The sequence below is a fragment of the Bufo gargarizans genome, chromosome 1, assembly GCF_014858855.1.
Source record: "Bufo gargarizans isolate SCDJY-AF-19 chromosome 1, ASM1485885v1, whole genome shotgun sequence".
Classification (NCBI taxonomy): Eukaryota; Metazoa; Chordata; class Amphibia; order Anura; family Bufonidae; genus Bufo; species Bufo gargarizans.
In genome coordinates, this window is record NC_058080.1 from 749,233,956 (window position 1) to 749,261,072 (window position 27,117).

Genomic DNA, 27,117 nt, shown 5'->3' on the forward strand with positions numbered 1-27,117 from the left:
CTGATACATGAGCAGATGATCCTAGAACTCACCCACAAGATGATGGAGCTGCTGACTGGAGAGGTGACACTGCTGGGAATGCTGGGAAATTCTCCAGTAACAGCACTGGAGGGGTCTGAGTGATGACGGTGTCATTGTGTTGTCAGGTTCCTATAAGGTGTCAGGATGTCACTGTCTATTTCTCCATGGAGGAGTGGGAGTATATAGAAGGACACAAGGATCTGTACAAGGAGGCCATGATGGAGGAGCACCAGCCTCTTATATCACAGGGTAAGAGCCGTCATGTGCAGTGTGTACACGTGTGTGCAGTGACATGTAATGGAGGAGCACCAGCCTCTTATATCACAAGGTAAGAGCCGTCATGTGCAGTGTATACACGTGTGTGCAGTGACATGTAATGGAGGAGCACCAGCCTCTCATATCACAAGGTAAGAGCCGTCATGTGCAGTGTATACACGTGTGTGCAGTGACATGTGATGGAGGAGCACCAGCCTCTTATATCACACGGTAAGAGCCGTCATGTGCAGTGTATACACGTGTGTGCAGTGACATGTAATGGAGGAGCACCAGCCTCTTATATCACAAGGTAAGAGCCGTCATGTGCAGTGTATACACGTGTGTGCAGTGACATGTAATGGAGGAGCACAAGCCTCTTATATCACAAGGTAAGAGCCGTCATGTGCAGTGTATACACGTGTGTGCAGTGACATGTAATGGAGGAGCACCAGCCTCTTATATCACAGGGTAAGAGCCGTCATGTGCAGTGTATACACGTGTGTGCAGTGACATGTAATGGAGGAGCACCAGCCTCTTATATCACAAGGTAAGAGCCGTCATGTGCAGTGTATACACGTGTGTGCAGTGACATGTAATGGAGGAGCACAAGCCTCTTATATCACAAGGTAAGAGCCGTCATGTGCAGTGTATACACGTGTGTGCAGTGACATGTAATGGAGGAGCACCAGCCTCTTATATCACAAGGTAAGAGCCGTCATGTGCAGTGTATACACGTGTGTGCAGTGACATGTAATGGAGGAGCACAAGCCTCTTATATCACAAGGTAAGAGCCGTCATGTGCAGTGTATACACGTGTGTGCAGTGACATGTAATGGAGGAGCACCAGCCTCTTATATCACAGGGTAAGAGCCGTCATGTGCAGTGTATACACGTGTGTGCAGTGACATGTAATGGAGGAGCACCAGCCTCTTATATCACAAGGTAAGAGCCGTCATGTGCAGTGTATACACGTGTGTGCAGTGACATGTAATGGAGGAGCACAAGCCTCTTATATCACAAGGTAAGAGCCGTCATGTGCAGTGTATACACGTGTGTGCAGTGACATGTAATGGAGGAGCACCAGCCTCTTATATCACAAGTAGAGAAGAGCGAATCGAAGTTGACTATGTGGAATTCGAAATGAATTTCAGGAAAAATTCTATTTGTACCGAAGTTGAATTTCCTCGCGCTTTGTGGTAACGAATCGTAGTTTTTCCTAAAATGGCTGCTGCAGATGTTCGAACAGGGAACTGAGAACTCTGGGAACGAGGGATCGCCCACAATGCCATGCATGCAGCCAGCATCTGTGATGTCACAGCCCTATAAATAGCCGCAGCCATCTTGGTTTCCGCCATCTTCCAGTGTACTTCGTGCAGGGAGAGATGTGACGGGCGCTGGGACAGGGTTTAGGAAAGACTTTATTCTGAAAAAGAAAAACGATTGAGCAGTTCAGGGAAAGATCATTCAGTGCAGGGAAGGGATAGGGAGGCATTATCCGCACTATAGGGAGAGAGCAGGGGCCAATAGGGGAGTGTAAAGCCTGGGTAATAGGAGCGAGTACTATTACACCTTGCTGCACTAATTAGGGATCCACATTGCTCTAATACTACTGCTTTTAGGCTGTTTGCACTATATGATACATCAGTAATTCCAGCAATCCTTGCTTGTTATTGGGGTGAAAGTGCTGTGTGATACAACCAGTTTTGGGGTGTAATAATAGGAAATATAAGTACATCCATTCGCCCTTGGGGTGGAATTCTGTGCGTCAATCTGCAGTTCAGGAGGTGGTGGCAATGGGCAGTGTGATGCAGTCCAAATTCTTTTACACTAAATTCTGTGCATCAATCGGTAGTTCAGAAGGTGGTCCAGAAAGAAGTAGCGGTGTACGGGTTCATGGAGGCAGCGGTATCAGGCAGTCAGCTCGGAGTGATGTGTGGGAAAATGCTATATGCGTGAGTGTGTAAATTTTTCATCAAGCTGCCGAGGACGTCACGTCAGCACAGCCATTTGTAGAATCGATCGGCAGAAGGTGCAGCGTGGCCAAGGTGCCAATGTTGGCACAACAGCCCTGCGTCAACATAAGCAGCGTCACCGTAACGTGGCCTGGGAAAACTGTTGCTCCAATGTAGTGGTACAGCCTGACAGCAACCGCCGCATCACCCAGTGGCCCGCACCCCTTTTCCTGCAGTCAAGGCTCCGCCACCTTAGCAGAAGGGGCAGTTTCCTTCCCATCATGTACTGGTCCTGATGCTTCTGCTTCTCCTAGTCACACATTACGTCAGCAATAGTTCACAGAAGCGATTGCAAAAAGACAACAGTACGCGTGCACTCATCCAACGGAGCAGACGCTGAACGTGCTCCTGGCCAAGTTGCTGGTACTTTAGTCCCTCCCTTTCCAAAGGTGGACTCTACTCCTTTCAGAGAACTGATGCCTTATGCCAAACCAAGGTGGAGAGTCCCAAGCCGTCATTACTTAGCAAAAAAGGCAGTACCTGCTCTGCACACGTATGTTGAACAGAAGGTGGGCCAGACCTTGAGCCAGTCAGGGTTCATGGCAGCACCGACGTGTGGAGCTGTAACTACGGTCAAGAACAATGTATGTCCTTTACACAGTAGCGTAGCGTGGGCGGGTGCCAAATTGGAGGGGGCGCCAGGGAGCGGGCATTTCCTTATGGCTGCCGTCCCCTCCGTTATGCCTCATAAGCTTCAGGTCACTAGGCCTGAAGCCTATGAGGAAGTAGAGCGACGCAGGAGGTCACAATTACCTCACTGTGACCTCTTGCGTCTGGTCTCGCGTGATGACGCGGGAAGGCACAGTGAGGCGTTCATGATCGGCTGCGCTGGGACGCCACAAGCTGTGACGGAGAGAGGTAAGTAATACATTTTATTTTTTTAAGGTATGTACCCTACCCTAATTGTGGAGGTACTGGGGGCACAATGGGAGTGGGGGAGGAGCAGAGAGAGGAGGAACGAGGACATTATACTAATAAGAGTGGCCACTAATCATAATTGATAATAAAGAGGGGGCCATTACATTAATAATAATACAGAGGGTGTCATTATAATATACTGTACAGAGGGAAAAATAATATGGGGAATGGGGGACTATCTGTATGGCTCTAGCACAGTATTGGGGGGCAGCAGGATGACAGTGTTGAGACACCAGGAAGGAGAGGATGATAGTAAAGTGAGAAATCTAATTTTCTTTTCTGTAAAACTCTGCAGAGATGAGTAGCGGCTGAAAGAAGGTATCATGGCGGTCTTATCTCTGAATGAAGACGCTGAGGAAAGAGTCTACATCCCAGGAGATGTCACTCGATGTAACAGTATTCTACTGTATCAATACTAATAAAAGCCCTGTGTGAGTGCTCAGGGCTGGTGTCCGTGTGTGTGCCGATTATTGAACTGCGCATTCGCGGCGCACCGGCCAATCAACACACGCCGCACCACACACGACCTGCACCGCCCACACTAAAAGGCAGGGACCCGAGACCGAGCTAAACAGTGGCGTACTAAGGGGTAGTGGGGCCGCAGGGAGCTGATGTCCCGTCACTCACCGCTCTGCTCCCCGCGCTCCTCCCCTCCTTCAAGCCTGCGGCGCTCTGAATGGTGAAGCAGGAAGACTTCTCCCCGCTCCACCATTCAGCCTGCAGGCTCGGATCGCGCTGCCAGCAAGTGTGTGGGCAGAGCCTGTAGCCGAGAAATCTGCATAAGCCCCACCCCCACACCGTGCTGCAGAGCGATATGTGTCTGCAGGGAAGAAAGGTATGTGCGCTACAGGAACGGGAGAAGGTGAGTTAGTGTGTTTTTTTTTTTTTTTTGTTGTTTTGTTTTTTTAATACAGAAGGGGCACAGAGGACTTTATCACTGTGGAAGGGGCACAGAGGACTTTATCACTGTGGAGGGGGCACAGAGGACTTTATCACTGTGGAGGGGGCACAGAGGACTTTATCACTGTGGAGGGGGCACAGAGGACTTTATCACTGTGGAGGGGGTACAGAGGACTTTATCACTGTGGAAGGGGCACAGAGGACTTTATCACTGTGGAAGGGGCACAGAGGACTTTATCACTGTGGAAGGGGCACAGAGGACTTTATCACTGTGGAGGGGGCACAGAGGACTTTATCACTGTGGAAGGGGCACAGAGGACTTTATCACTGTGGAGGGGGCACAGAGGACTTTATCACTGTGGAGGGGGCACAGAGGACTTTATCACTGTGGAGGGGGCACAGAGGACTTTATCACTGTGGAGGGGGTACAGAGGACTTATCACTGTGGAAGGGGCACAGAGGACTTTATCACTGTGGAAGGGGCACAGAGGACTTTATCACTGTGGAGGGGGCACAGAGGACTTTATCACTGTGGAGGGGGCACAGAGGACTTTATCACTGTGGAGGGGGCACAGAGGACTTTATCACTGTGGAGGGGGCACAGAGGACTTTATCACTGTGGAGGGGGCACAGAGGACTTTATAACTATGGAGGGGGCACAGAGCCAGAGGGCATTATTACAATGAAGTGGGCATTATTACTGTGAAGGGGCACTATGGAGATTCCTACTATGGAGGGGGCACAGAGGGCATTACTACTATTAAGGGGGCACAAAGAGGGCATAACTACTGTTAGGGGGTACCATTTTTGTAAAGTAGGGGGGTGCCAGACACCCTAGGTACGCCACTGGCGCAATAGCCCGACGAAAATAACCTGACAAGTATTCATAAAGGAAGAGTGCAAACAAGACAGTAAAACATGATAATATACCACTAGATGTCAGTATCCTTTGTAATAAAAGCCCTGTGTGTGTGCTCAGGGCTGCGTGTCCGTGCGTGTTTGCCGATCATTGAACTGCGCATGCGCGGTGCGCTTACCAATCAACACACGACATTCCACTTGCAACTGTGCTCCCCACACCAGTGCCAGCAGTCTCAGCCATCAGTCAGTGCCACCAGCCACAGCCACCAGTCACAGTGCTAGCAGTATCAGCCACCAGTCAGTGCCACCAGCCACAACCACCATTCAGTGCTAGCCGTCTCAGCCATGAGTCGCAGCCAGCAGTCTCAGCCACAGTCAACGCTTAGTGCCAGCAGTCTCAGCCACAGCCACCAGTCAGTGCCAGTAGTCTCAGCAGCAGTCTTAGCAACAGCCAGAAGTTTCAGCCACCAGTCAGTGCCAGCAGTCTTACCCACCAGTCAGTGCCAGCAGTCTCAGCTACAGCAAGCACTCAATGCCAGCAGTCTCAGCCACAGCCACCAGTCAGTGCCAGCAGTCAGTTCCCTTGCCATTTAATATAGACTGTTCCTACTAATGTTTATGCACTACTGTTCTAGCGCCCGTTATTGTAACAGGCGTAATGTCTAGTATTTAATAGTGATGTAATGTCTATCAAAATATCTGTTTCATGGTAGGGTTGGGGGAGGAGATTGAGAATTTGGCCCACACTGCCGCAGACCGGCCCCAGACTTCAGGTTACACTGTGTGTGTTCTGAATTCTGGGTCCTCACACCCATCTACTACATTATCTGTACTCAGAGAGTTATCACCGTGTTATCTGTGGAGTTAAGTAGGACTGCAAGTGATCTACTACATTATCTGTTAAAAGGGGGATGCCCACAGGCTGGGAGGGGGGTACAATTTTTGGCTTGCTGGCAACCCACGCTATGCCACTGCCTTTACGACCCACTGAGTAAATGTGGTTCCTGCCCAGCAACACCAGCCACTTGGCCAGGTGACGCCACTGCCGCCTACACGTTCTCAAACTGTTTGTCCTGCGCCAATGTCCGCCTCTTGCTCCTCATCCTCCACTGCAGGGACAATTCAGGGCATATGCAGGGCACTTCGGTGTAACTCTTTTCTGCACCTGGTTTGCCTAGGCGAACAGTCACACAGGGAAGGAAATGCTCCGTGTCCTCCATCAAGAAATCGAATCCTGGCTGTCTCCTCGCTAACTTAAAATGCAAACCATGGTCACCAACAGCGGGGAGAACATGGTGTCGGGGCTGCGTCAAGAAGGTCTGAGACATGCCCCCTGCATGACGCAAATATTAAATCTGGTTTTAAAGCGGTTCCTGAAGTCTTCCACGCATCTGCAAGACATCCTGAAAATGGCCAGGAAACTGTGCATGCACTTCAGCCACTGTTAGGCTACTTTCACACTCGCCGTCATGGATCTGGAAAAACGCTTCCGTTACAATAATACAACCGCATGCATCCGTCATGAACGGATGCGTTTGTATTAGGCCTGCACGATATATCGCCAAAGCAATCGTATCGCGATAATAGACTATTGCGATATGGCTATTTGGCAGACCCAAAAATGCTGCGATTACCTATACACAAAGGGAGGAGGGGATGCGGGCCAGCATCTGTATTAGGAATGACAGCGGGGATCGGTGCAGTCCCTGTATTCTAATGCACCGGCCCCGCTCACTGTTGTATAATATTATCTAACCTGTGGGCTTTGTTAAAATATAATAATCCTGTATAATCCAGCTGTATTACTTACAGCTAAGTTCCGTAGAAGAGAGGAGGCAGGCCGGGAGGGCGGCGCGTCACTCACTACGTCATGCACCGGTGCCGCCCACTTTATGAATGAAGCAGGCGGCGCGGACGCATGATGTAGTGAGTGACGCTCCGCCCGCCCTGCCTCCTCCCTCCTCTCTTCTCCGGAACTTAGCTGTAAGTAATACAGCTGGATTATACAGGATTATTATATTTTAACTATGCCTACATGTTAGATAATATTATACAACAGTGAGCGGGGCCGGTGCATTAGAATACAGGGACTGCACCGGTCCCCACTGTCATTCCTAATACAGATGCCGGCCCCCAGCCCCTTCACACTGCAGGGACACTATTATGGGGTAAATCTGTGGATGGCACATAGTATAAGATGCTATATATGTGTCATCCAGAGATCCCCCCCCCATAACAGTGCCATCCAGAGATCCCCCCCATAACAGTGCCATCCAGAGATCCCCCATAACAGTGCCATCCAGAGATCCCCCATAACAGTGCCATCCAGAGATCCCCCCCATAACAGTGCCATCCAGAGATCCCCCCCCATAACAGTGCCATCCAGAGATCCCCCCATAACAGTGCCATCCAGAGATCCCCCCCATAACAGTGCCATCAAGAGATCTCCCCCATAACAGTGCCATCCAGAGATCCCCCCCATAACAGTGCCATCCAGAGATCCCCCATAACAGTGTGCCATCCAGAGATCCCCCATAACAGTGTGCCATCCGCAGATCCCCCATAACAGTGTGCCATCCGCAGATCCCCCATAACAGTGTGCCATCCGCAGATCCCCCATAACAGTGTGCCATCCGCAGATCCCCCATAACAGTGTGCCATCCGCAGATCCCCCATAACAGTGTGCCATCCGCAGATCCCCCATAACAGTGTGCCATCCGCAGATCCCCCATAACAGTGCAAATAGACCTCTAGCACAATTCCCTTAAAATATCGCATCACCTATCGTTATCGCAATTTTTAGGGCCCTAATCGCAATCGCACAAAATTTCCATATTGTGCAGCCCTAGTTTGTATTATCTTTAACATAGCCAAGACGGATCCGTAATGAACTCCACTTAATGTCAATGGGGGACCGATCTGTTTTCTATTGTGCCAGATTGTGTCAGAGAAAACAAATCTGTCCCCATTGACTTACATTGTGTGCCAGGACGGATCCGTTTGGCTCAGTTTCGTCAAGCGGACAGCAAAATGCTGCAGGCAGCGTTTTGGTGTCCGCCTCCAGAGCGGAATGGTGAATGATGAAGCAAACTGATGCATTCTGAGAGGATCCTTTTTCATTCAGAATGCATTAGGGCATGACAGATCTCACAAATAGAAAGCCAAAACGTGAGTGTGAAAGTAGCCTTACACTTCAAAGCACACCCTTCTTGAGCTGCAAAGGCAGAATGGCGTTCCCCAACATGGGCTGATATGCAACGTTTCCACCCATATCCACTCTTCATATGTTGGACCGACTATATGAATAGAGAAAGACCATAAACTATTTCTTGATGATACAAGTGGACAGGAGTACTCCCCTGTGTAACTTCGACATTAGCCAGTGGCAGCTCATGGGGGACACTTGCTGTTTGCTCAAGCCCTTTGAGAAGGCCACTTTATTTTTCACCAGGACTACAGGATGAACATTGTCATTCCACTGCTTCATGTCCTGGAACAGATGCCGATAAATCTGGATGGCTAGGGGACAGGAGGAGTGGCACCTACATCTCACGGACACATGAGCCCTGTGGGGACTGATCTGGAGGAGGAGGACATTCGCGCACAAGCAATGTGTAGAGAAATGTGTGGTTTTCCTGCACAGGTGACAGGAGAGGGGGAGCTACAGGGCAATGAGGAAGACCAGGCAGATGACCCAGACACACCGTAGCAGTATGCAGTGGAGATGGAGGCAGGGGGTCCCTCTGAAACACTTGGGCAAATGACCAGGTGAATGCTGAGTTGTTTGTGTAGTGACAGACAAATTGTCACTATTCGGCAGAGGAATGACTACTCTCTCTCCACCATTTTAGACCCTCTCTACTGGCCCAAAATGGGGGCCTTTTTTTCACCCGCTGAGAAGGAGGATAAACTGAACTACTATCGAGACATCCTATGCAGTCAGCTGGCCGCTGCCTATGTGTGCCATTGCCCGTCTTCATGAAGGTCTGACCAGGGGGGCCCTCCGCGCTCACTTTTCACTGCCATGGCTGCTGGAGGAGGGGATGGGGGGGGGTGGGGCGGCAGAATCAGTACCAGCTCCATCAGCAGCAACTTAAGTCTAGAGTCTCTGATAAGCAGTTTTCTTCACCTGCCTAGTGAAGAAACTACTCACTAGCACCAGCTAGACATGAAGCAGAACCTGAACTAGCAGGTGGTGGCATAGTTGGACTGCACTCTTCTACCCCACATTGAAGATCCCCTGGACTACTGGGCAGACAATTGCCCCAAAAATGAAAAAGAAAATGTATAGTTCTCAGAACATGGCAACAAAAAAACAAGATTTTATGCTGTTCAAAAATGCTTTCACTGTGTAAAACTTAACAAAAATAAAAATGATAGACATATTAGGTATCGCCACGTCCGTAACAACCTGCTCTATAAAATTTTTACATTATATGTCCCCTTAGGTGAAGGCTGTTTTGGCATCGTTTTTTTTTTTTTTATAGCAATTTTTTGTCACCTCGCATTACAAAATGCATAATATTGAGTGATCAAAAAGTCATATATACCCCAAAATGGTACCAATGAAAACGTCACCTCATCCCACAAAAAATGAACTCCCACATAAGACAAACTTTTCATTTTCATAGCCAAGTGTTTCCAAATTCCTTAAAATACTTAGGGGGGCCAAAGTGCTCAGTACACACCTTAATATATTCTATGAGGTGTGTAGTTTCCAAAATAGGGTCATTTTTTGAGAGTTTCCACTATAGGAATACAGGGTCTCTTCAAATACAAAATGGTGCCCAAAAACCATTCTAGCAAAATCTGCCTCCAAAAACCATATGGCTCCTTTCCTTCTGACCACTGCCATGTGCCCCGAAAGCAGTTTACTACCACATATGGGGTATTTCTGTAAACTGCAGAATCAGAGTAATATATATATATTGAGGTTTATTATGCTGTTAACCCTTGCTCTGTTGCAAGAAAACATTGATTAACAGAAAAAAAAAATTCAGAAACGTAACCTCCATTTTCCTTTAATTCCTGTGGAACACCTCAAGGGTTAACAAAGTTTTTAACATCAGTTTTGAATAATTTGAGGGGTGGAGTTTATAAAATGTGGTCATTTATGGGTGGTTTCCGTTATGTATGCCCCTCAAAATAAATTTATAACTGAATTGGTGCTTAAGAAAATGGTTTTTGAAATTGTTTTGAAAATTTAAAAAATGGCTTCTAAAATTCTAAGCCTTCTAACATTCCCCCAAAAATGACAATATTTTGTACAAAATTATGCCAACATAAAGCAGACGTATGGGGTACATTGAATGGTAACTATTTTATGAGGTATTACTATCTGCCTTAAAAGTAGAGAAATTAAAATTTAGAAAATTGTTAATTTATTTTTTTTGTTGTAAATTTTTGATTTGAGCAGAGAGAAGTGTCTGATCTATAGGACATTCCAGGGGATGTCACCACAGGCACAGAATCTGTCCTTGGTGCCTTCAGGGCAGGAGGAGAATCTGATCACTGCCTGCTGCCCTGCTCTTTGATTGTAGATGTCTCCATCACGTCATAAAGTGTTCCCCTTATCCAGCTGATGGTGATCTCTGAACAGATTCTTCTCTGAACCCGGCTGTTCCTGCAGGACATGGCGGTCAGTCACGTCCACATACCCACTGGGGATTATGCGGGCACAGCTTTTGTGCCTGTGCGATTATGATTGACTACATATACACTCAGGGCCGGTTTTAGACAAAATGTGGCCCTGGGCAAAATTAAAAGCGGGGCCCCAAATCCTGTAATAATGACAACACAGTTACATTCTCTCGATTCAGGCCCTCTCTCACAGATTTACACTGATTAAAGCTCCTCACACAGATCTGCACCCTCATGGCCCCAGAATACGCCACATGCTTCCTCCCCTCACAGCAATGAGTTCCCCTCACTCACGTAATCTGAGAGTGTTAAAACTGGAAGAGCGGGCTTCTTCTTCAGGCGCACTTTCCCCCAGCAGAGATCGGGGAAAGCACCCTGTTCTAAAAATTTTGCCACAGCCTGTACTAGGCTTCCAGGCTCAATGTTGTTATATCCCAGTTCAGGCCTCTAGGTGGCAGCACTGAACTGTGATATAGTGATTTTTATACAGAATAATGGAGCAATTTCCATTATTCTATATAAATTGAAATCTGATGATTGCAAGTTGTGGTCCAATTGGGGAACTAACAAAAAGTAGAAGAAAAAAAAAGTTCAGAAATTATAAAAAAAAAAATATTCAAAAGTAAAATCACCCCACTTTCCCCAAAATAAAAATAAACAAAACAAAAGAAAATATCATTATGGCATCGCCGCATGCGAAAACGCCCGTACTATTAAAATATATAAAAAAAAGTTAGCCCATATGGTGAATTGCGTGACAAAAAAATTAAAATAAAAAAAGGCTGATTTTCCATGACTATCTCCCAAGAAAATTGAATAAAAAGTGATCATACACAACTAGTGATGATCGAGCACCAAAGTATAATGGAAGTCAATAGGAGACAACCAGGCACCCCCTGCTCTGAAGAGGGTAGGGTGCCTGGTCCTTTAGAAAAGGAAATGGATCAGGAACACCATGGGGACGATGTCTGGATGCATCTTGGACTCCCATGTCACTGCTGGGAACCATGTTGTCCCAGTTGTACGCCACTTTTACAGACTGACAAAAATACGCACAAAACCCTCCCAAAAAAAAATCAATTTTACAGGAAAAATTGTTAGGAAACATTCTTTCCTGTATATTCAATTCTATATAAAGTGCAAGTGCTGCAATAAAATTACAAGCAAGAGGCACTCCGAAACGGCCTGTATATCACATAAAGGAGGGCCTCATTGACATTGTGGTACAATTGTTCAGGTAGTGGGACTCCTACACTGATAAAGTCTATGCACTAAGTGAAAGGGATGCCAAAAATTACAAGGAACCGGCACTCCAATACACCCTGTATTACACATAAGGGAGGGCATCATACACACCCTTGAAAAATTATGATTGATGGCCTGCTGGTGACCCTCAAAAATATTTGGAGCAAGGGCCTGCTGATCTGACCATCTAAAACCTTAGGGGCGAGGGCCTGATGCCGCATTGGTGACTCGATAACCTCTGGGTGATTGCACGTCCCTGTGACGGCGACGATCCATTTGGATGTCTGCCCTATCAACCTTCGGTGTTCTTTTCTGCTCCTACCATGGTGATCACGGGTAACGGGGAATCAGGGTTTGATGCTGGATAGGGAGAAAGGGATACCACATCCAAGGGAGATCAATGGCTGAAATCTGATTGGGTGGAGATAGTGGGTCAAGTTATTAAAGCAGAAAAATCGAAGGAAGGCAGGAGGCGCGCGGCAATTACCCACTCCCGACTCGGGGAGGTAGTGACGATAAATAACAATACAGGACTCTTAAGATGCTCTGTTATTGGAATGAGTAATAAAAAAACTACAGGGAATGTCACTGTGGTATTTTGGATGAAGAAATGTTATACAGGAGAGGCCCTGCTGCCGCTTATTTGACTCTAGATAACTTCTTCCTGATCGCATGTCCCTGTGACGTCCACGATCCATTTGGATATCTTCCCTATCAACTTTCAATGTTCTTTTATGCGCCTACCAATAACGGGGAATCATAGTTAAATTTCGGAGAGGGAGCCTGATAAACTTCTACGGCTACTACTTGGCAGCATGAGTTGTGGGCCTGCATGTGAGCTGAACCAGTGAAAGATTTGAGGTGCGGGCCTGCTGGTGAGCTGAGGTGGAACCGACAAACCCAACTTGAATTTGATGTCTGCATTAATCTGCAGGTGACCGTCATACAGCTCTACAGATTGTTTCCATCTGCATCATTCTAAGTAATATGTGGCCTTAGTCTTTTATCCAGACTCAGTCATTGTGCCACTATGTGGCCTCCTCATGCTGCCATCTCCACACCATGTCACCTTGCCACTAATTTGTATCACTGTGCTGCTACTGCTTAAAAGGCCTTAAACTGATCACCAGGCCCACAATTGAATTAAGGTTTTGGAATCGATAAACCCAACTTGCTTTTGTGGGCTGCATCAGTGGCGTAGCTAGAATTGACTAGGCCCCACAGCAATTTTTTGAATGGGGCTGCATCCCACAGTAATTTTTTAGCGACCCCCTCCCTTTCATGCTGACCCCATTCCTGTGGCTAGTAAAGATCGCTCTCTTAGACCAGGGCCGGCTGCTGTTCCATCAGTTCTATACACTGTCTATACTGTCACTGTATCTAATTTCATTGTGTAATACTGTTGAGGGGGCCCTGACCAAATCCTTTAGTCGTCCTCCTCCTCCTTGATGGGCCCCTTCTGGGTCAGGGCCCCAAAGATGCAGCTTCCCCTGCTTCCCCTATAGCTACAGCCCTGATCTGCATTAATCTGCAGGTGACAGTGATACAGCTCCACAGATTTGATTCCATCTGCATCTTTCTAAGCAATTTGTGGCCTCAGTCTTTTATCCAGACTCAGTCATTGTGCCACTATGTGGCCTCCTCATGCTGCATTCTCCACACTTTGTCACCTTGCCACTAATTTTTCATACCATGCTGCTGCTTAAAAGGGCTTAAAGTGATCACCAGGCCCACAATCTAATTAAGGTTTTACGCACAAAACAAAATAAAAAATCGATTTTATAGGAAAAACTGATTAAAAACATTCTTTCCTGTATATTTACTTGTATATAAAGTGCAAGTCCTGCCAAAAAATACAATGAAGAGCCATTCCGATTCAACCTGTATATCACATAAAGGAGGGCCTCATTCACATTGAGTTGCAGGCCTGCAGGTAAGCTGACCAAGTAAAAGATTTTAGGTGTAGGCCTGCTGGTGAGCTGACCCTATAAAACATTATATTTGAGGGCCTGCTGCTGAACTCACCCTCTAAAACATTAGGGGCGAGGGCCTGCTGCTGAGCTGACCCTCTAAAACATTATGGGCGAAGGCCTGCTGCTGAACTGACCTTCTAAAACATTATATGCGATGGCCTGCTGCTGAGTTGATCCTCTAAAACATTAGGGGTGAGGGCCGGCCGCTGAACTGACCCTCTAAAACATAATATGCGAGGGCCTGCTGCTGAGCTGAGGCTCTAAAACATTAGGGGCGAGGGCCTGCTGCTGAACTGACCCTCTAAAACATTATATGCGATGGCCTGCTGCTGAGTTGATCCTCTAAAACATTAGGGGCGAGGGCCTACTGCTGAACTGACCCTCTAAAACATTAGGGGTGAGGGCCGGCCGCTGAACTGACACTCTAAAACATAATATGCGAGGGCCTGCTGCTGAGCTGAGGCTCTAAAACATTAGGGGCGAGGGCCTGCTGCTGATCTGACTCTCTAAAACATTAGGGGCGAGGGCCTGGTGGTGAGCTGATGCTCTAAAACATAATATGCGGGGGCCTGCTGCTGAGCTGAGGCTCTAAAACATTAGGGGCGAGGGCCTGCTGCTGAACTGACCCTCTAAATCATTACGGGCGAGGGCCTGCTGCTGAGCTGACTCTCTAAAACATTAGGGGCGAGGGCCTGGTGGTGAGCTGACCCTATTAAAAAAAAATTAAGTGGAGGGAATATAGACAATCTGGAGGAGGAGGACGAGGACGAGAAAACAAGATTCAACCATATACTCGAAGTCAGGGGTGATCCAGGCCTTGTTCATTTTTATCTGAGTCAACCTGTCAGCATTGCCAGTGGACAGGTGGATACACTTATCTGTTATAATGCCAGCAGCAGCACTAAATACACGCTCAGACAAAACGCTGGCGGCCGGGCAGGACAGCACCTCCAAGGCGTAGAGCGCAAGTTTGTGCCACGTGTCCAGCTTGGACACCCAGTAGTTGTAAGGCACAGAGGGATCATTTAGGATGCTGACATGGTCTGCTATGTATTCCTTCACCATCTTCCAAAACTTTTCCCTCCTTGTACCACTAGGCCGCGCTTCAGGGTGAGATCGCTGGCAGGGTGTCATGAAAGTGTCCCATGCGTTCGAGTGTTGCCCTGCCTTTGTTGGAACTACTGTGTGTTCCCCTTGTCTCCCTTCCTCGGTTGCCTAAGGAAGTACAGAGTCTACTGCCAGCGTTGTCAGATGGAAAATTCTGGAGCAATTTTCCAACAAGGATCTTCTGGTATTGCACCATTTTGCTCGTCCTCTCCACCAGAGGAATGAGAGATGAGAAGTTCTCTTTGTAGCGGGGGTCGAGAAGGGTGAACACCCAGTAATCCGTGTTATCTAAAATGCGTATAACGCGACGGTCACTGGAAAGGCAGCCTAACGTGAAGTCAGCCATGTGTGTGAAGTCAGCACTTGTCCATATGTCTGTGGTTAAGTGGACCTTCCCAGTAACTGCGTTGGTCAGGGCACAGGCGATGTTCTTAGACACATGCTAGTGTAAGGTGGGCACGGCACACCGTGAAAAATAGTGGCGGCTGGGGACTGCGTACCAAGGGACGGCCGCCGACATCAGGCTGCGGAAGGCCTCAGTGTCCACAAGCCTAAATGGCAACATTTCAAGGGCCAGTAATTTCGAAAGTTGCGCATTTAGTGCTATGGCCTGTGGGTGGGTATTTGCGCTTGCGTTCAAATGACTGTGTTACGGACATTTGGATGCTGCGCTGGGACAGGGAAGTGGATGTTGCTGCTGATGGTTTATGCAAAGGTCCAGGTTTAGGGCGAGGGGCATCCGGGCCTGCGCCTTTGACAGGGGATTGGCCAGCAGTGCGTAACACAGGGGAAGAGGAGGCAGTGGTGTGACCCACAGACCCAGATTGTGGACCCAGGCGTTCGGCCTACTTGTTAGGGTGCTTGGGTGCCATGAGACGGATCATGCTGGTGGTGGTGAGGTCGCTAGTGTTCACGCCCCGGCTCATTTTGGTACAGCACAAGTTGCAAACTACCACTCTTTTGTCGTCTGCACTTTCCTCAAAAAAGCACCATACTGCGGAACACCTACCCCTTGGCAAGGTAGATTTATGCATGGGGGTGCTCGGTGTAACGCTTGTGGGACTGTTTGGTGTGGGCTGACTTCTCCATTTTGCAACCCCACTGCCTCTTCTAGCCTGTTGCGGTGCTGCGGATCCCTCCCCCTCTGTACTGCTGTCCTTGCTCGGCTTTTCACCTTCCCATGTTGGGTCAGTGACCTCATCGTCAACCACCTCCTCTTCCACTTCCTCACTCTGCTCATCTTCCTGACTTGACCTAACCACAACCTCATTGATTGGTAACTGTGTCTCATCATCATCCACCTCGTGAATGAATGATTGCCGTTCACCACTGTCATCTTCTTGAGACTGTGAAGGCTCAAGAGGTTGGGAATCAGGGCACAATATCTCAGGTCCCTCTTCAAGCGTGCTGGGCGCGAGGGCCAAATATAATAGTGGTGCTGGATAGAGCTCCTCGGAATATCCGAGTGTGGGATCACTCGTTTGACAAGCCTCTCAATGGTGGGAGGAAGGATGATCAGAGAGAGGATTCGGTTGACCAGACTCTTGGCTACAGAAACTAGACTTGTTAGAAGAGAGGGTGGTGCTTAACCGACTGGAAGCATCATCTTCAGCAATCCAACCGACCAACTGTTTGCACTGGTCCGACTTGGACAGTGTTGTCCTGCGCCGCCCAGATAAGTTGGACATGAAGCACGGCCTCTGCGTGCACCATCAGCATCATGCCCACTTCCCCGTCCCGAAGTGCTCTCCTTCTTCATTTTAATGGTTTTGTCACTAGAGGTGGCGCAGATTGTTTTACAGTCCGCTAAAGACACCGTTTTCTGATGCAGGACAGTATATGTCACAGAAACACACAAAATATGGACTCTAGATTAGGCCCAGATTTTAAGAATTTGACCTAAAGACACAGTTTTCTGATGCAGGACAGTATATATGACAGAAACACACAGAATATGGACACTATTTTAGGCCCAGATTATTGGAATCTACGGTACAGACACTGTTTTCTGATGTAGTTTATATTTATGTTTTTCACTATATCTGACCCTGACAACCACACAATGAATTGAAGCGCAGATCACACAATTCACGGATTACAACGTTGACAGCAAAAATGTGGACAGATTATGGGGAAAGTTTTCACTAATATTCTCTGCCCCTGACACACAGAAGGTATTGCTGCACGGATGTCACAAGTCACTGCAGACACCCTCTATATAGAAAAAGAATCGCTATTTTGCAAAGTATGTAAAAAAAATTTAAGTTCTACTTTGCTAAAATAAATTGCTGCAAACCACACACAATAGTCCATAAAAGGACTTTTGGGTCTTTGAAACGTTATTCACTTGAATAAAATATGATCACAAACTCCCTACACTATCTGTCCCTTTCTAAGCGCAGCTCTCCCTGACTCGCAATGAGCCGAAGCCACGTCATCGGGTGCTATATAGCACCCGATGATACGTTACGGACAGCCAATCACTGTAATGCTAGTAGCCAACATGGCTACTGGCATTAAAGTGATGGCAGTACTTACCTGCATTTTTATTGGCTGTGTAGCAGCCATGGAACGTGCGGTGAGGAGACTCGAGCATGGCGCTCGAGCACATGTGGTAATCGGCCAAGTACTGCCATGTGTCGAGCATAGCGATGCTCGAACCGAACAAGTATTCGGCCGAGCATGCTCGCTCATCACTATCCACAACCCAAAATGGTATTGTCAAAAACCACAGATTGTCCCGCAAAAAATAAGCCCCCACACATCTCCGTAGACATAACTATAAAAAAGTTATGAGGGTCAGAATATTGCAGTGATAAGAAAAAAATTTTTTTTTACAAAGTGAGTCCTGATAAGGCTTACTGAGGCTGGGCTTGATGCAGTGTGTGGGCATATAGAGATGCTGGGGGTGCTGCTGGGTTGCCACTTTTCCCAACAAAAAATACTGGTGAACGTTAAAAAGATTGGCATGGATTAATACGGGTGTTATTTGATAATGTTTTACATTTTGCTCCATTTTTATTTAATAAAATCAAACTTTTCACTATTGGGAGGCACCCTGAAAATTAAATTTTTATTTAGTTTCTATTTTTGAAATGTTTCTGTGGGTGTTATGCAAGTGGGTGTGGACCCACTGCGCCACTGACTGGGTATACTCCAGAGGGGCGTAACTAAGCAGCTACCTGGTAGCCTCTAATGATGAGTATAGGCTTGGGCTGTAGGGTAGATGCCAGGTGCCACTCCAGAGCAGTCCCTGAGTCAGTGGCAGCTTACCAGGGGGTCTGAGTACTCGGTGCAAGCACTGACGGAACTTGCGTGGCCTGGATTAAGGGTCTGGACAGGCGGCAATCAAGTGAAGTCAGTAAGCGAAGTCCGAGGTCAAAGGCAGGCGGTAAACAAAGTCCATAAACAAGATCCGAGGTCAGGGGCAGATGGCAAACAGGCAAAGTCCAGGACTTCAGTAAGCGAGGTCCGGTACACAGCAAAGCAGACTAGAGAAACACCTATGCACTAGGAGTTAGACAAACTAAAACCATGAGGTTGCTCAGGCATCTTTCTGTAGTAGGAAGCACCTTTAAATACCTGCTGCAATCCAGCCATAGGCTGGTGAAACAGAGGGCGTGTATGTGCTGCCTCATAGGTGAAGAGAGACACACCCACGCAAGCTCGAACACCAGTGCAAGTCTCCAGCAGGAAGGAAACTCTGGCATGGAACACAGATAGAGTTAAGCTATCTGCTGCCTGCATTTGTCAGCATGGCAGCAGGAGGGAAAAGAGGGAGCCCGGGGCCCGTGCCCGCAGTTAGGGGCAGCGGCGCCGGCACGGCCCGCTGGACTTACAGTGGGGATTTGAACTTACAACCATATACATAAAAGGCAAGAATCTTAACCACTGAGCTATAGAGCTCCATGTTAAACTACTGTAACTACACTGAACAAAAATATAAACGCAACACTTTTGGCTTTGCTCCCATTTCGCATGAGCAGAACTCAAAGATCTGAAACATTTTCTACATACACAAAATATTGTTCACAAATCTGTCTAAATCTATGTTAGTGAGCACTTCTCCTTTGCCGAGATAATACATCCCACCTCACAGGTGCGGCATATCAAGGTGCTGATCAGACAGCATGAATATTGCACAGGTGTGCCTTAGACTGCCCACAATAAAAGGCCACTCTGAAATGTGCTGTTTGATCACACAGCACAATGCCACAGATGTTGCAACGTTTGAGGGAGTGTGCAATTGGCATGCTGACTGCAGGAATGTCTACCAGAGCTGTTGTCCGTGCAATGAATATTCATTTCTCTATCATAAGCCGTCTCCAAAGGCGTTTAAGAGAATTTGGCAGTAAATCCAAGGACACAGCCATATATAAAGTCAGAGCAGGGACTCCTAAGTCCCGAACTCTGGAGTCCCGACAGTGATCTAAAGCAAAATGGCTGCACACCGTATATACAAACAATAGAGCTAAGACATGGGGGGTCTTTCTAGATAAAAGTGGTACAATACCGACTATAAATGAGTAATGGAAGCTCTTAGCGCACATATGTATCGGGCCCATCTACCAGGCGTCAAGGTGGCTTCCGCAGATATATTGAGGGTAGCATCTCTTTTAGACTGAACACGCCCATCTACCTGGGACTTCTGAGCAGAGTACGTTTGTAGCTGGTTCCTAAACTGGCCTGAATATTGTAGGCTTAACTAAGTCCAAAGTGAGGCAGTATATTTAGTGTTAGGGACCCATCTGTGGAAGCCACCTTGACGCCTGGTAGATGGGCCCGACACGTATGTGCGCTAAGAGCTTCCATTACTCATTTATAGTCAGTATTGTACCACTTTTATCTAGAATGACCCCCCATTTCTTAGCTCTATTGTTTGTATATATAACGGTGTGCAGCCATTTAGTTTTTTGTAATTATGTTTGCTTCATGGATATGCACCTGTGATTCTGAAGGTTCTAGTCTAAATTTTCTTGCAAGTGATCTGAAGCAGGCAGGGAGTCCCGTCTGTTCAGTGATCTGAAGCAGGGGGACCCTTAGAGGATCGGGGCCTAGGCAATTTCTCAGTTTGCCCCCCAACACCGGCCCTGTCTATACCATTGGGCAGGAAAGGGTTAAAGGGCTATTCCTATTACAGACAATGGGGGCATATCCCAGAGGTGGGACCCGCACCTATCAGTCAATCGGGGGCATATCCTAGTGATATGACCCCATTGTCTGTGATGGGATTACCGCTTTTAAGCATACTTTGGGGATAGTAAAGAGATATAAAAAATAATCCATACATTTTGTGTTTTTCCTCAAAATGATTAAAGGAGGTTTCTGCAGTGAGATTTCGGCAGCAGCAGAGGAGGGGGTGCACTATGAAGTACTTGTCAGCTAATCCCTTGGTGGGCATTATGGCATGGATTATTGTAGTGAATCCACCAGCTTCATCAGGTCAAAGAAATAAATCTAATAATGAATGCAGTTTGTGATGAGGAATGTGGTGACGGATCCTATTTAAAAGGAATGTGTCACCGAAATTGTTTTCTAATCATTTTTTTTGTGATTTTAATTTTATTTCTTGAACATGATTATGGAGGCCACAAACCTGCCGGAGCTGTTCTTAACAGCCTTTAGAGAGATGCTACAGCAGCCACCATGGGACATAATACATATAACAGTCAGAAACAGATGCTGGAAGCTGAACAGAACTATCTGTCACGAGGGCAGGGGCTTCTTCAGGGTCCTGTATAGGGTTGTCATGATAACAAAATTTTGATTCGATTTCAATACCATAAAAAAGTATTGCAATACTCAATACCAATCGATGCCACGCGAAAAAAAATAAAACGCCAAAAAGACTGCATGCATTCCACATTTTATGGAATGTCCGGCCCATAACAGAAGAGTCCTATCCAATTTTTTAACGGGACAAGGTGACCCTTTTGCACCACCGTCAAGGTATCTCAGTGTGGCATGGGTTCCTACCACTAGACTACCTACGGAACCCATGCCACACTGAGATACCTTGACGGTGGTGGAAAAGGACTTCTGATGTGTTCCTGACTGGAATACATTGGCTAAAGTCTCAGTTCTTAACATGAGCTTGAGGGATTAGCCAGTGTTGTCAGTTGCATATCATTGTGGTGCACCTTTCGCTGCGATTTATGTATTTTTATATTTGCATCCACACATTATCCCATCTAGTGTAGGATGCTTTTGTGGTGCATGTGGTCCACTGCCGACATCCTCCATTGTATGCATTTTAGCTGGGGATTGCCGTTCGCAACGGATCACATGCGGAGGAATTGCTCCCCAGGTTAGAAAACACGCCACAGTGTTTGGGGTTTTTGAGCATTTCCTCCCATTTAGGCCACTTTATTTCAGTTATTTAACTTATGTTTTAGACTAATTCATCATCAATAATTACCTAATATAATGCACATTTCACATATTTATCATTCAGTAGTTATAAAAGTAGTTTCCTTCTACCCACTATGTTTCCTCATGGCATCGACCTGTAGCTCTGAGCCTTTGTTAGGTCGAGCATGCTCCGTGTCTTGCTATCAATTCTCTAGTTAAATGTCTTGGGAAACAAAGGGAGTGTTAGTGTGCTGTTGATTACTGAGTAGAGGGGGCGTGACTGGACTGTAATATCAGGCAGTCAATCAATAAACAGCAACACTCACAGAAGGAAAGCTCGGGATTGTGGGTATTGTAGTCTTTAAAGTTTTGTGAGGGAAGATCAGGCACCATGATACTCTGTGTGTTGCAGGTTCACCCAGGAGTTAGACAAATGGATTGCAAGGCAAGGACCGTGTAAAAGTGTGGAAAGGTGTATTAACAATGTCCCTCACACTGCAGTAAAGTCTTTATGAGACTTAAAAGGGCTTTCTGAGATTTTTATAACAGTGACCTATCCTCACAGGAGTTCCGCTGCCTTCTCAAACAGCTGATCAACGGGGGTTCCGGGTGTTGGACCCCTACCAATCAGATACTAATGCGCTAACCAAAGGTAATCGGGTCAACAGTAAAAAAAAAAATCTTAAAAGGTTTATAAATCTATAAACAGCAAAAACGTTAGACTGATTCCAATGCTTGACCATGCAGATTTTGGAGCCTTTAATTCAGCCTTTTCTCTCTTTTGTGCACTGTAAAGTAGAGTTGGCTTTCTTGATTCAAATATCTCAGAGATGGTGGTTCTCTGGGACTGGGGCCTAATTTCTGCAAGCAGTAAGCATAGGTAGCTCCACTCTCTTCGTCAGCCAATACTAACATAAACTAGATGCGGGCCTAAGTCCATCTCCCAGCTTCCTACAAGGGCAGAGTCAGGATTGTTAACCTTGAATTATCCATATAAAACTATGGAGAAGACAGTACAATATATTAAGAAACAATTTAGCAACTACCATATTTTGGGGTACTGCAATTGTATCTTGAGGAATGTCTATAGGTGATAAATAGAGATGAGTGAATTTCAGGTTATGAAATTCGTTCACGCTTCGTTTACTGGTAAAAGGTGAATTGCGTTATAGATTCAGTTATCACGGACCATAACGCTATTCTATGACGGAATGCATAACGGGATGCCTTTAGAGGCATTCCTTTATTCAATCTGTCATAATAGAAGTCTATGGGCTTAAAAACTGATCCGTCCCATTTCCGTTATGCAGGAGTGGCATTCCGTTATGCGTTCTTTCATAGAATTGCGTTATAGTCCGTGGTAACAGAATCCATAACGCACGTCACCTTTTACCAGTAAACGAAGCGTGAACGAATTTCAAAATATGAAATTAGTTCATCTATTGTGATAAGTGTCAATCTAATCCTGACTGGAAACGTAAGTAGATAACTGCAGTAAAGTGATCTGTACAGAGAAAAAATAGGCGCCTATTACTAGGCTTAGTGGCCATTGTGAATACTGCAGGATTCTAGCATTTTTTTTTTATATAGATATTGACATGGAAAATTGAAAAATAGCACCAAAAATTCTTAAAAAAGACAGTTAACATAAAGACATGATTTAAGCAATAGTTCATTTTCTGATGACACATTCTCTTTAAAGAGAACCTATACATTTTTTATTTTTTTTTGATATGTCATAGGGACATATCAAAAGTGTTGATTGGTGGGGGTTCCAGCTCTGAGACCCGTGCTTCTAAGGCTAAGTGCTTCTGACCCCTCGTTCTAGCAATTGATTCCTGGTCTCAAAGTTGGGACCCCCACCGATCAACACTTTTGATATGTCCTTATGACATATCAAAAATTACTTGCTGTATCATTGTGAAGCCCACTTGACATTAAAGGGCCAAATGTATTGGAAGAAGGTTTTTCAAAATTTTCTGCTAGATTTGTGTATAAAATATGTATTAAAAGTGGTGACCGGGTGTACAGCAGAATTCTGAACTTTATCAGAGAATTATACAAAGCCTTCTAAGGCTGGAATCACACGTTCGGTTTTTGGTGCAGTTTATTGAACTAAGGCCAGTAGTGAATTCAATGTGAATGGCTTTTACTTCCCATTCCAGCTGGATCCACTTCCAGCCTAAGGCCTCATGAACACAACTGTGTCCTTCTTGCGGCCCACAATTTTTGGATCCGCAAAACACTGTTGCTGTTCGTGTGCGATCCGCATTTTGCGGAATAGAATGTTCTGCCCTCAATAGAGAAGTCCTATCGTTATCCATGATACAGACAAGAATAGGCCATGTTCTATTTTGTGGGGCTGCGGAGTGGATGTTACAGAGTAATGTCCGCTTCTTTTGTGGCCCCATTGAAGTGAATGGGTCCGCATCCAACCCACAAAAAATGCGGACCCAAACCATGATTGTGTGCATGAGCCCTAATAGGAATGTTAGAAGTGTTTCTACTGTGTAGATTAAAAAAATACAAATTTCTATTTTAACAGAAAATCCCAGTAAGAATTCTGAGGGAAACATCATGTTATCACTAAATTATAAAGCAGAAGATGAAGATATCATGCAGCACTCTTCAGGAGAAAATGTACAGCCAGGACTTCACAGTACAGATCTATCAAGTAATCTCCCTAATCATGAGGGACCTTTTCCTGACGAATCACGGACTGCTACAAGTGAAGGGAAGAAACGACACTCTTGTTCAGAATGTGGGAAATGCTTTACAAATGAACAATATTTTCTTAAACATAAGAAACTTCACATGTCACCTCATACATGTTCAGAATGTGGGAAATGTTTTACAGAAAAAAAATGTCTTACTAGACATGTAAGAATTCACAAAGGAGAGAAGCCGTATTTATGTTCAGAATGTGGGAAATGTTTTGCACGGAAAGCACACCTTGATAGACATGAGAGACTTCACACAGGAGAGAGGCCATATTCTTGTTCAGAATGTGGGAAATGTTTTAAAAGAAGAACACAACTCGTTATACATCTGAGAATTCACACACGAGAGATGTCGTATTCATGTTCAGAATGTGGGAAATGTTTTTTTAAAAAATCAAGTCTTGTTAAACATGAGAAACTTCACACAGGAGGGAAACTATATTCATGTTCAGAATGTGGAGAATGTTTTATAACTAGATCAAATCTCTTTAGACATGAGAGAATTCACACAGGAGAGAGGCCATATTCATGTTCAGAATGTGGGAAAGGTTTTACACGGAAATCACACCTTGAAAGACATGAAAGCGGTCATAGAGGAGAGAAGCCGTTTTCATGTTTCGATTGTGGGAAATGTTTTACACAAAAGCCAAGTCTTGTTGCACATCAGAGAAAACACAAACAAGAAAAGTAGAGAAAAGCAAATTAATTGAAATCTTTAATTAGGGTACAAATAAATTCAACCCAAATAGAAAGTGCTAAGATTGCGTGTTCACAAAGACATGATTAAACGTTTGACTGTGCGCATCCGCCAGAATGGTGGGCACATCGCACACGTCATGTAAAGCCTTTTTAGGAAACCTTGAACTCGCTTAGGCCTCATGCACACAACAGTTTTTTTAGCGGTCCGCAAATTGTGGATCCGTTGCCGTTTTTGTTTCCGTGTGTCTTCTGTTTTTTTGGCGGACCGCCCCCCAAAAAAAAGGAAGGTAAAAAAAAGTGTCATTTTAATATCCCCACCCAGGATACTGGTATATATGCTGGTCACCAGGCAACTGATTCTACAAAAACGGACGGGGATGACAGACTGTTGTGCATCCGCATTTTTGGCTGTCCCATTGATTTGAATGGGTCCGCTAACTGTTTTTCGCAGACAAGAATAGGACAGGTTATATTTTTTGGATGGACTGGAACCATGGACAACAAACGGTGGACTATCTGCATTTTCAACGGCTCCATAGAAATGAAGGGGTCCGCATCAGAAACGCTAAAATCGGCGGAACGGACACGGAAACAAACAATGGTCGTGTGCATGAGGCCTTATATAAAGATACTAGCTGAAGGACCCCTTCCTGCAAGAGTGATGCCCCTCTGGACACCTTACTGGCTCATTTGCATACCAAATAGATGTTTTTATCCCCTGACAATCCAGTTCATTGCTGGAACAAAGGTACATATGGAAATAAGGTACTAAGTGCTCTTAGGCCATGACTTTACTTCATTAGCGATTATCCTGGTGACAGATTTCCTTTAAAGCTGATCTACAGCAGTGAAGAAAAATGGCTGGGTTGTTCTGGAAACCTGGTGTAAAACTGTGTGTATGTGGAGACTAACGGCCTGTGAGCTTCTATTGGCTGATAAGGGTCATGTGACAAGGCTTCTATTGGCTAATGCATTTTTTGGGGGGAATATCTCGGGAACTGTATGTCCTAGAGAGCTGAGACCTGGTCTAAAACCTTCCCGGACACCTGCTGTACCTGTGCCAAATTTCGAGATTGTAGATGTGACGGTGCAGATTCCTTTAGTGGACATACACACATCTACACTTAGCTTTATATATTAGATATATCACAAACTAGATCACAAACTGGCACTTCAAGTGTGTTTTAGCAAATCTAGCCAAGGTTGACATAGCACATCACCTCCTTCCCACTGGAAAAGCCTGAGCTGAATTCAATGTGATACATTTCAAAATGGTGGTCAAACACCAAATAACGCAGCCTCTCTACCAATTAATACTTTCATAGATTGGAAGTCAATTTCATATAAGTTGCACCAGTGAAAACTTTGTGTCCAGACTTTTGCCTCACCCTGTACTTTTTAAAATAAAAATGGTCCAAAAATTATTCCTTTTGGGGGGAAAGTGTTTGGTTGTGTTTATACATGCATGGTGGTGTCAGAAGAAGCAATGGCTTGTTTTGAACAAACATTCCAAAAATTCTCCCGTTTTTGGGAGCAAAAGCAGTATAGTATTGACCCTGATAGACAAGGTAGGAGATGTGCATGTAGGGGTAGTACTAAAAGTAGTAGTACAATATGGAACCTGATGAACAAGGCAGGATATGTGTGGATATATAGTAAAGGCAGTAGTAGCTGCAGGGGCAGCAGTACAATATGAGACCTGATAAACAAGGGAGGAAATATGAGGCTTTGTAAGGGTAATAGTAGCCACAGCAGTACAGCATAAAACCTGAGGTACAAGGCAGGAGATGTGTAGTTATATAAAGGTAGACTTGGGGCAGTAGTACCTGCAGCAACACAGTATGAAACATGACAAACAACGCAGGAAATATGCAACTGTGTAGGGTGTGGGGTTTTGCTCAGGTAGATAGGGTAAGGGGACGCAGTTCAGAGGCAAAAGACAAATTCTTAACGCAAAACTTCAGTGTTTATTCACACTTGATGCAAATGAACAAAACAATGCATTACTTTGCAGTCCTGGTGTTTACTTCACACACAATGGAAAGCACATCTTGGTGTTACTTCACACAAATTGGAAAGTTCATATAAGACAAGTCACCTTAACCACTTCAGCCCCCCCTAGCTGAAACCCCCTTAATGACCAGGCCACTTTTTACACTTCTGCACTACACTCCTTTCACCGTTTATTGCTCAGTCATGCAACTTACCACCCAAATGAATTTTACCTCCTTTTCTTCTCACTAATAGAGCTTTCATTTAGTGGTATTTCATTGATGATTACATTTTTACTTTTTTTGTTATTAATCGAAATTTAACGATTTTTTTGCAAAAAAAGTGAAATTTTTTACTTTTAGCTGTAAAATTTTGCAAAAAAAACGACATCCATATATAAATTTTTCACTAAATTTATTGTTC

At 45.6% G+C, this 27,117-nt stretch overlaps 1 protein-coding gene across 1 annotated transcript; it reads left to right on the forward strand.

Annotated features, from left to right (window-relative positions):
• The first annotated feature begins 212 nt into the window (after positions 1–212).
• On the forward strand, positions 213–25,334 carry LOC122938011 (gastrula zinc finger protein XlCGF17.1-like). Its single transcript, XM_044293263.1, has 2 exons — positions 213–270; positions 23,829–25,334. The coding sequence occupies exons 1-2, from the start codon at positions 237–239 to the stop codon at positions 24,692–24,694; spliced, it is 900 nt and encodes a 299-aa protein (XP_044149198.1). The 5' UTR covers positions 213–236; the 3' UTR covers positions 24,695–25,334.
• Positions 25,335–27,117: the final 1,783 nt, after the last annotated feature.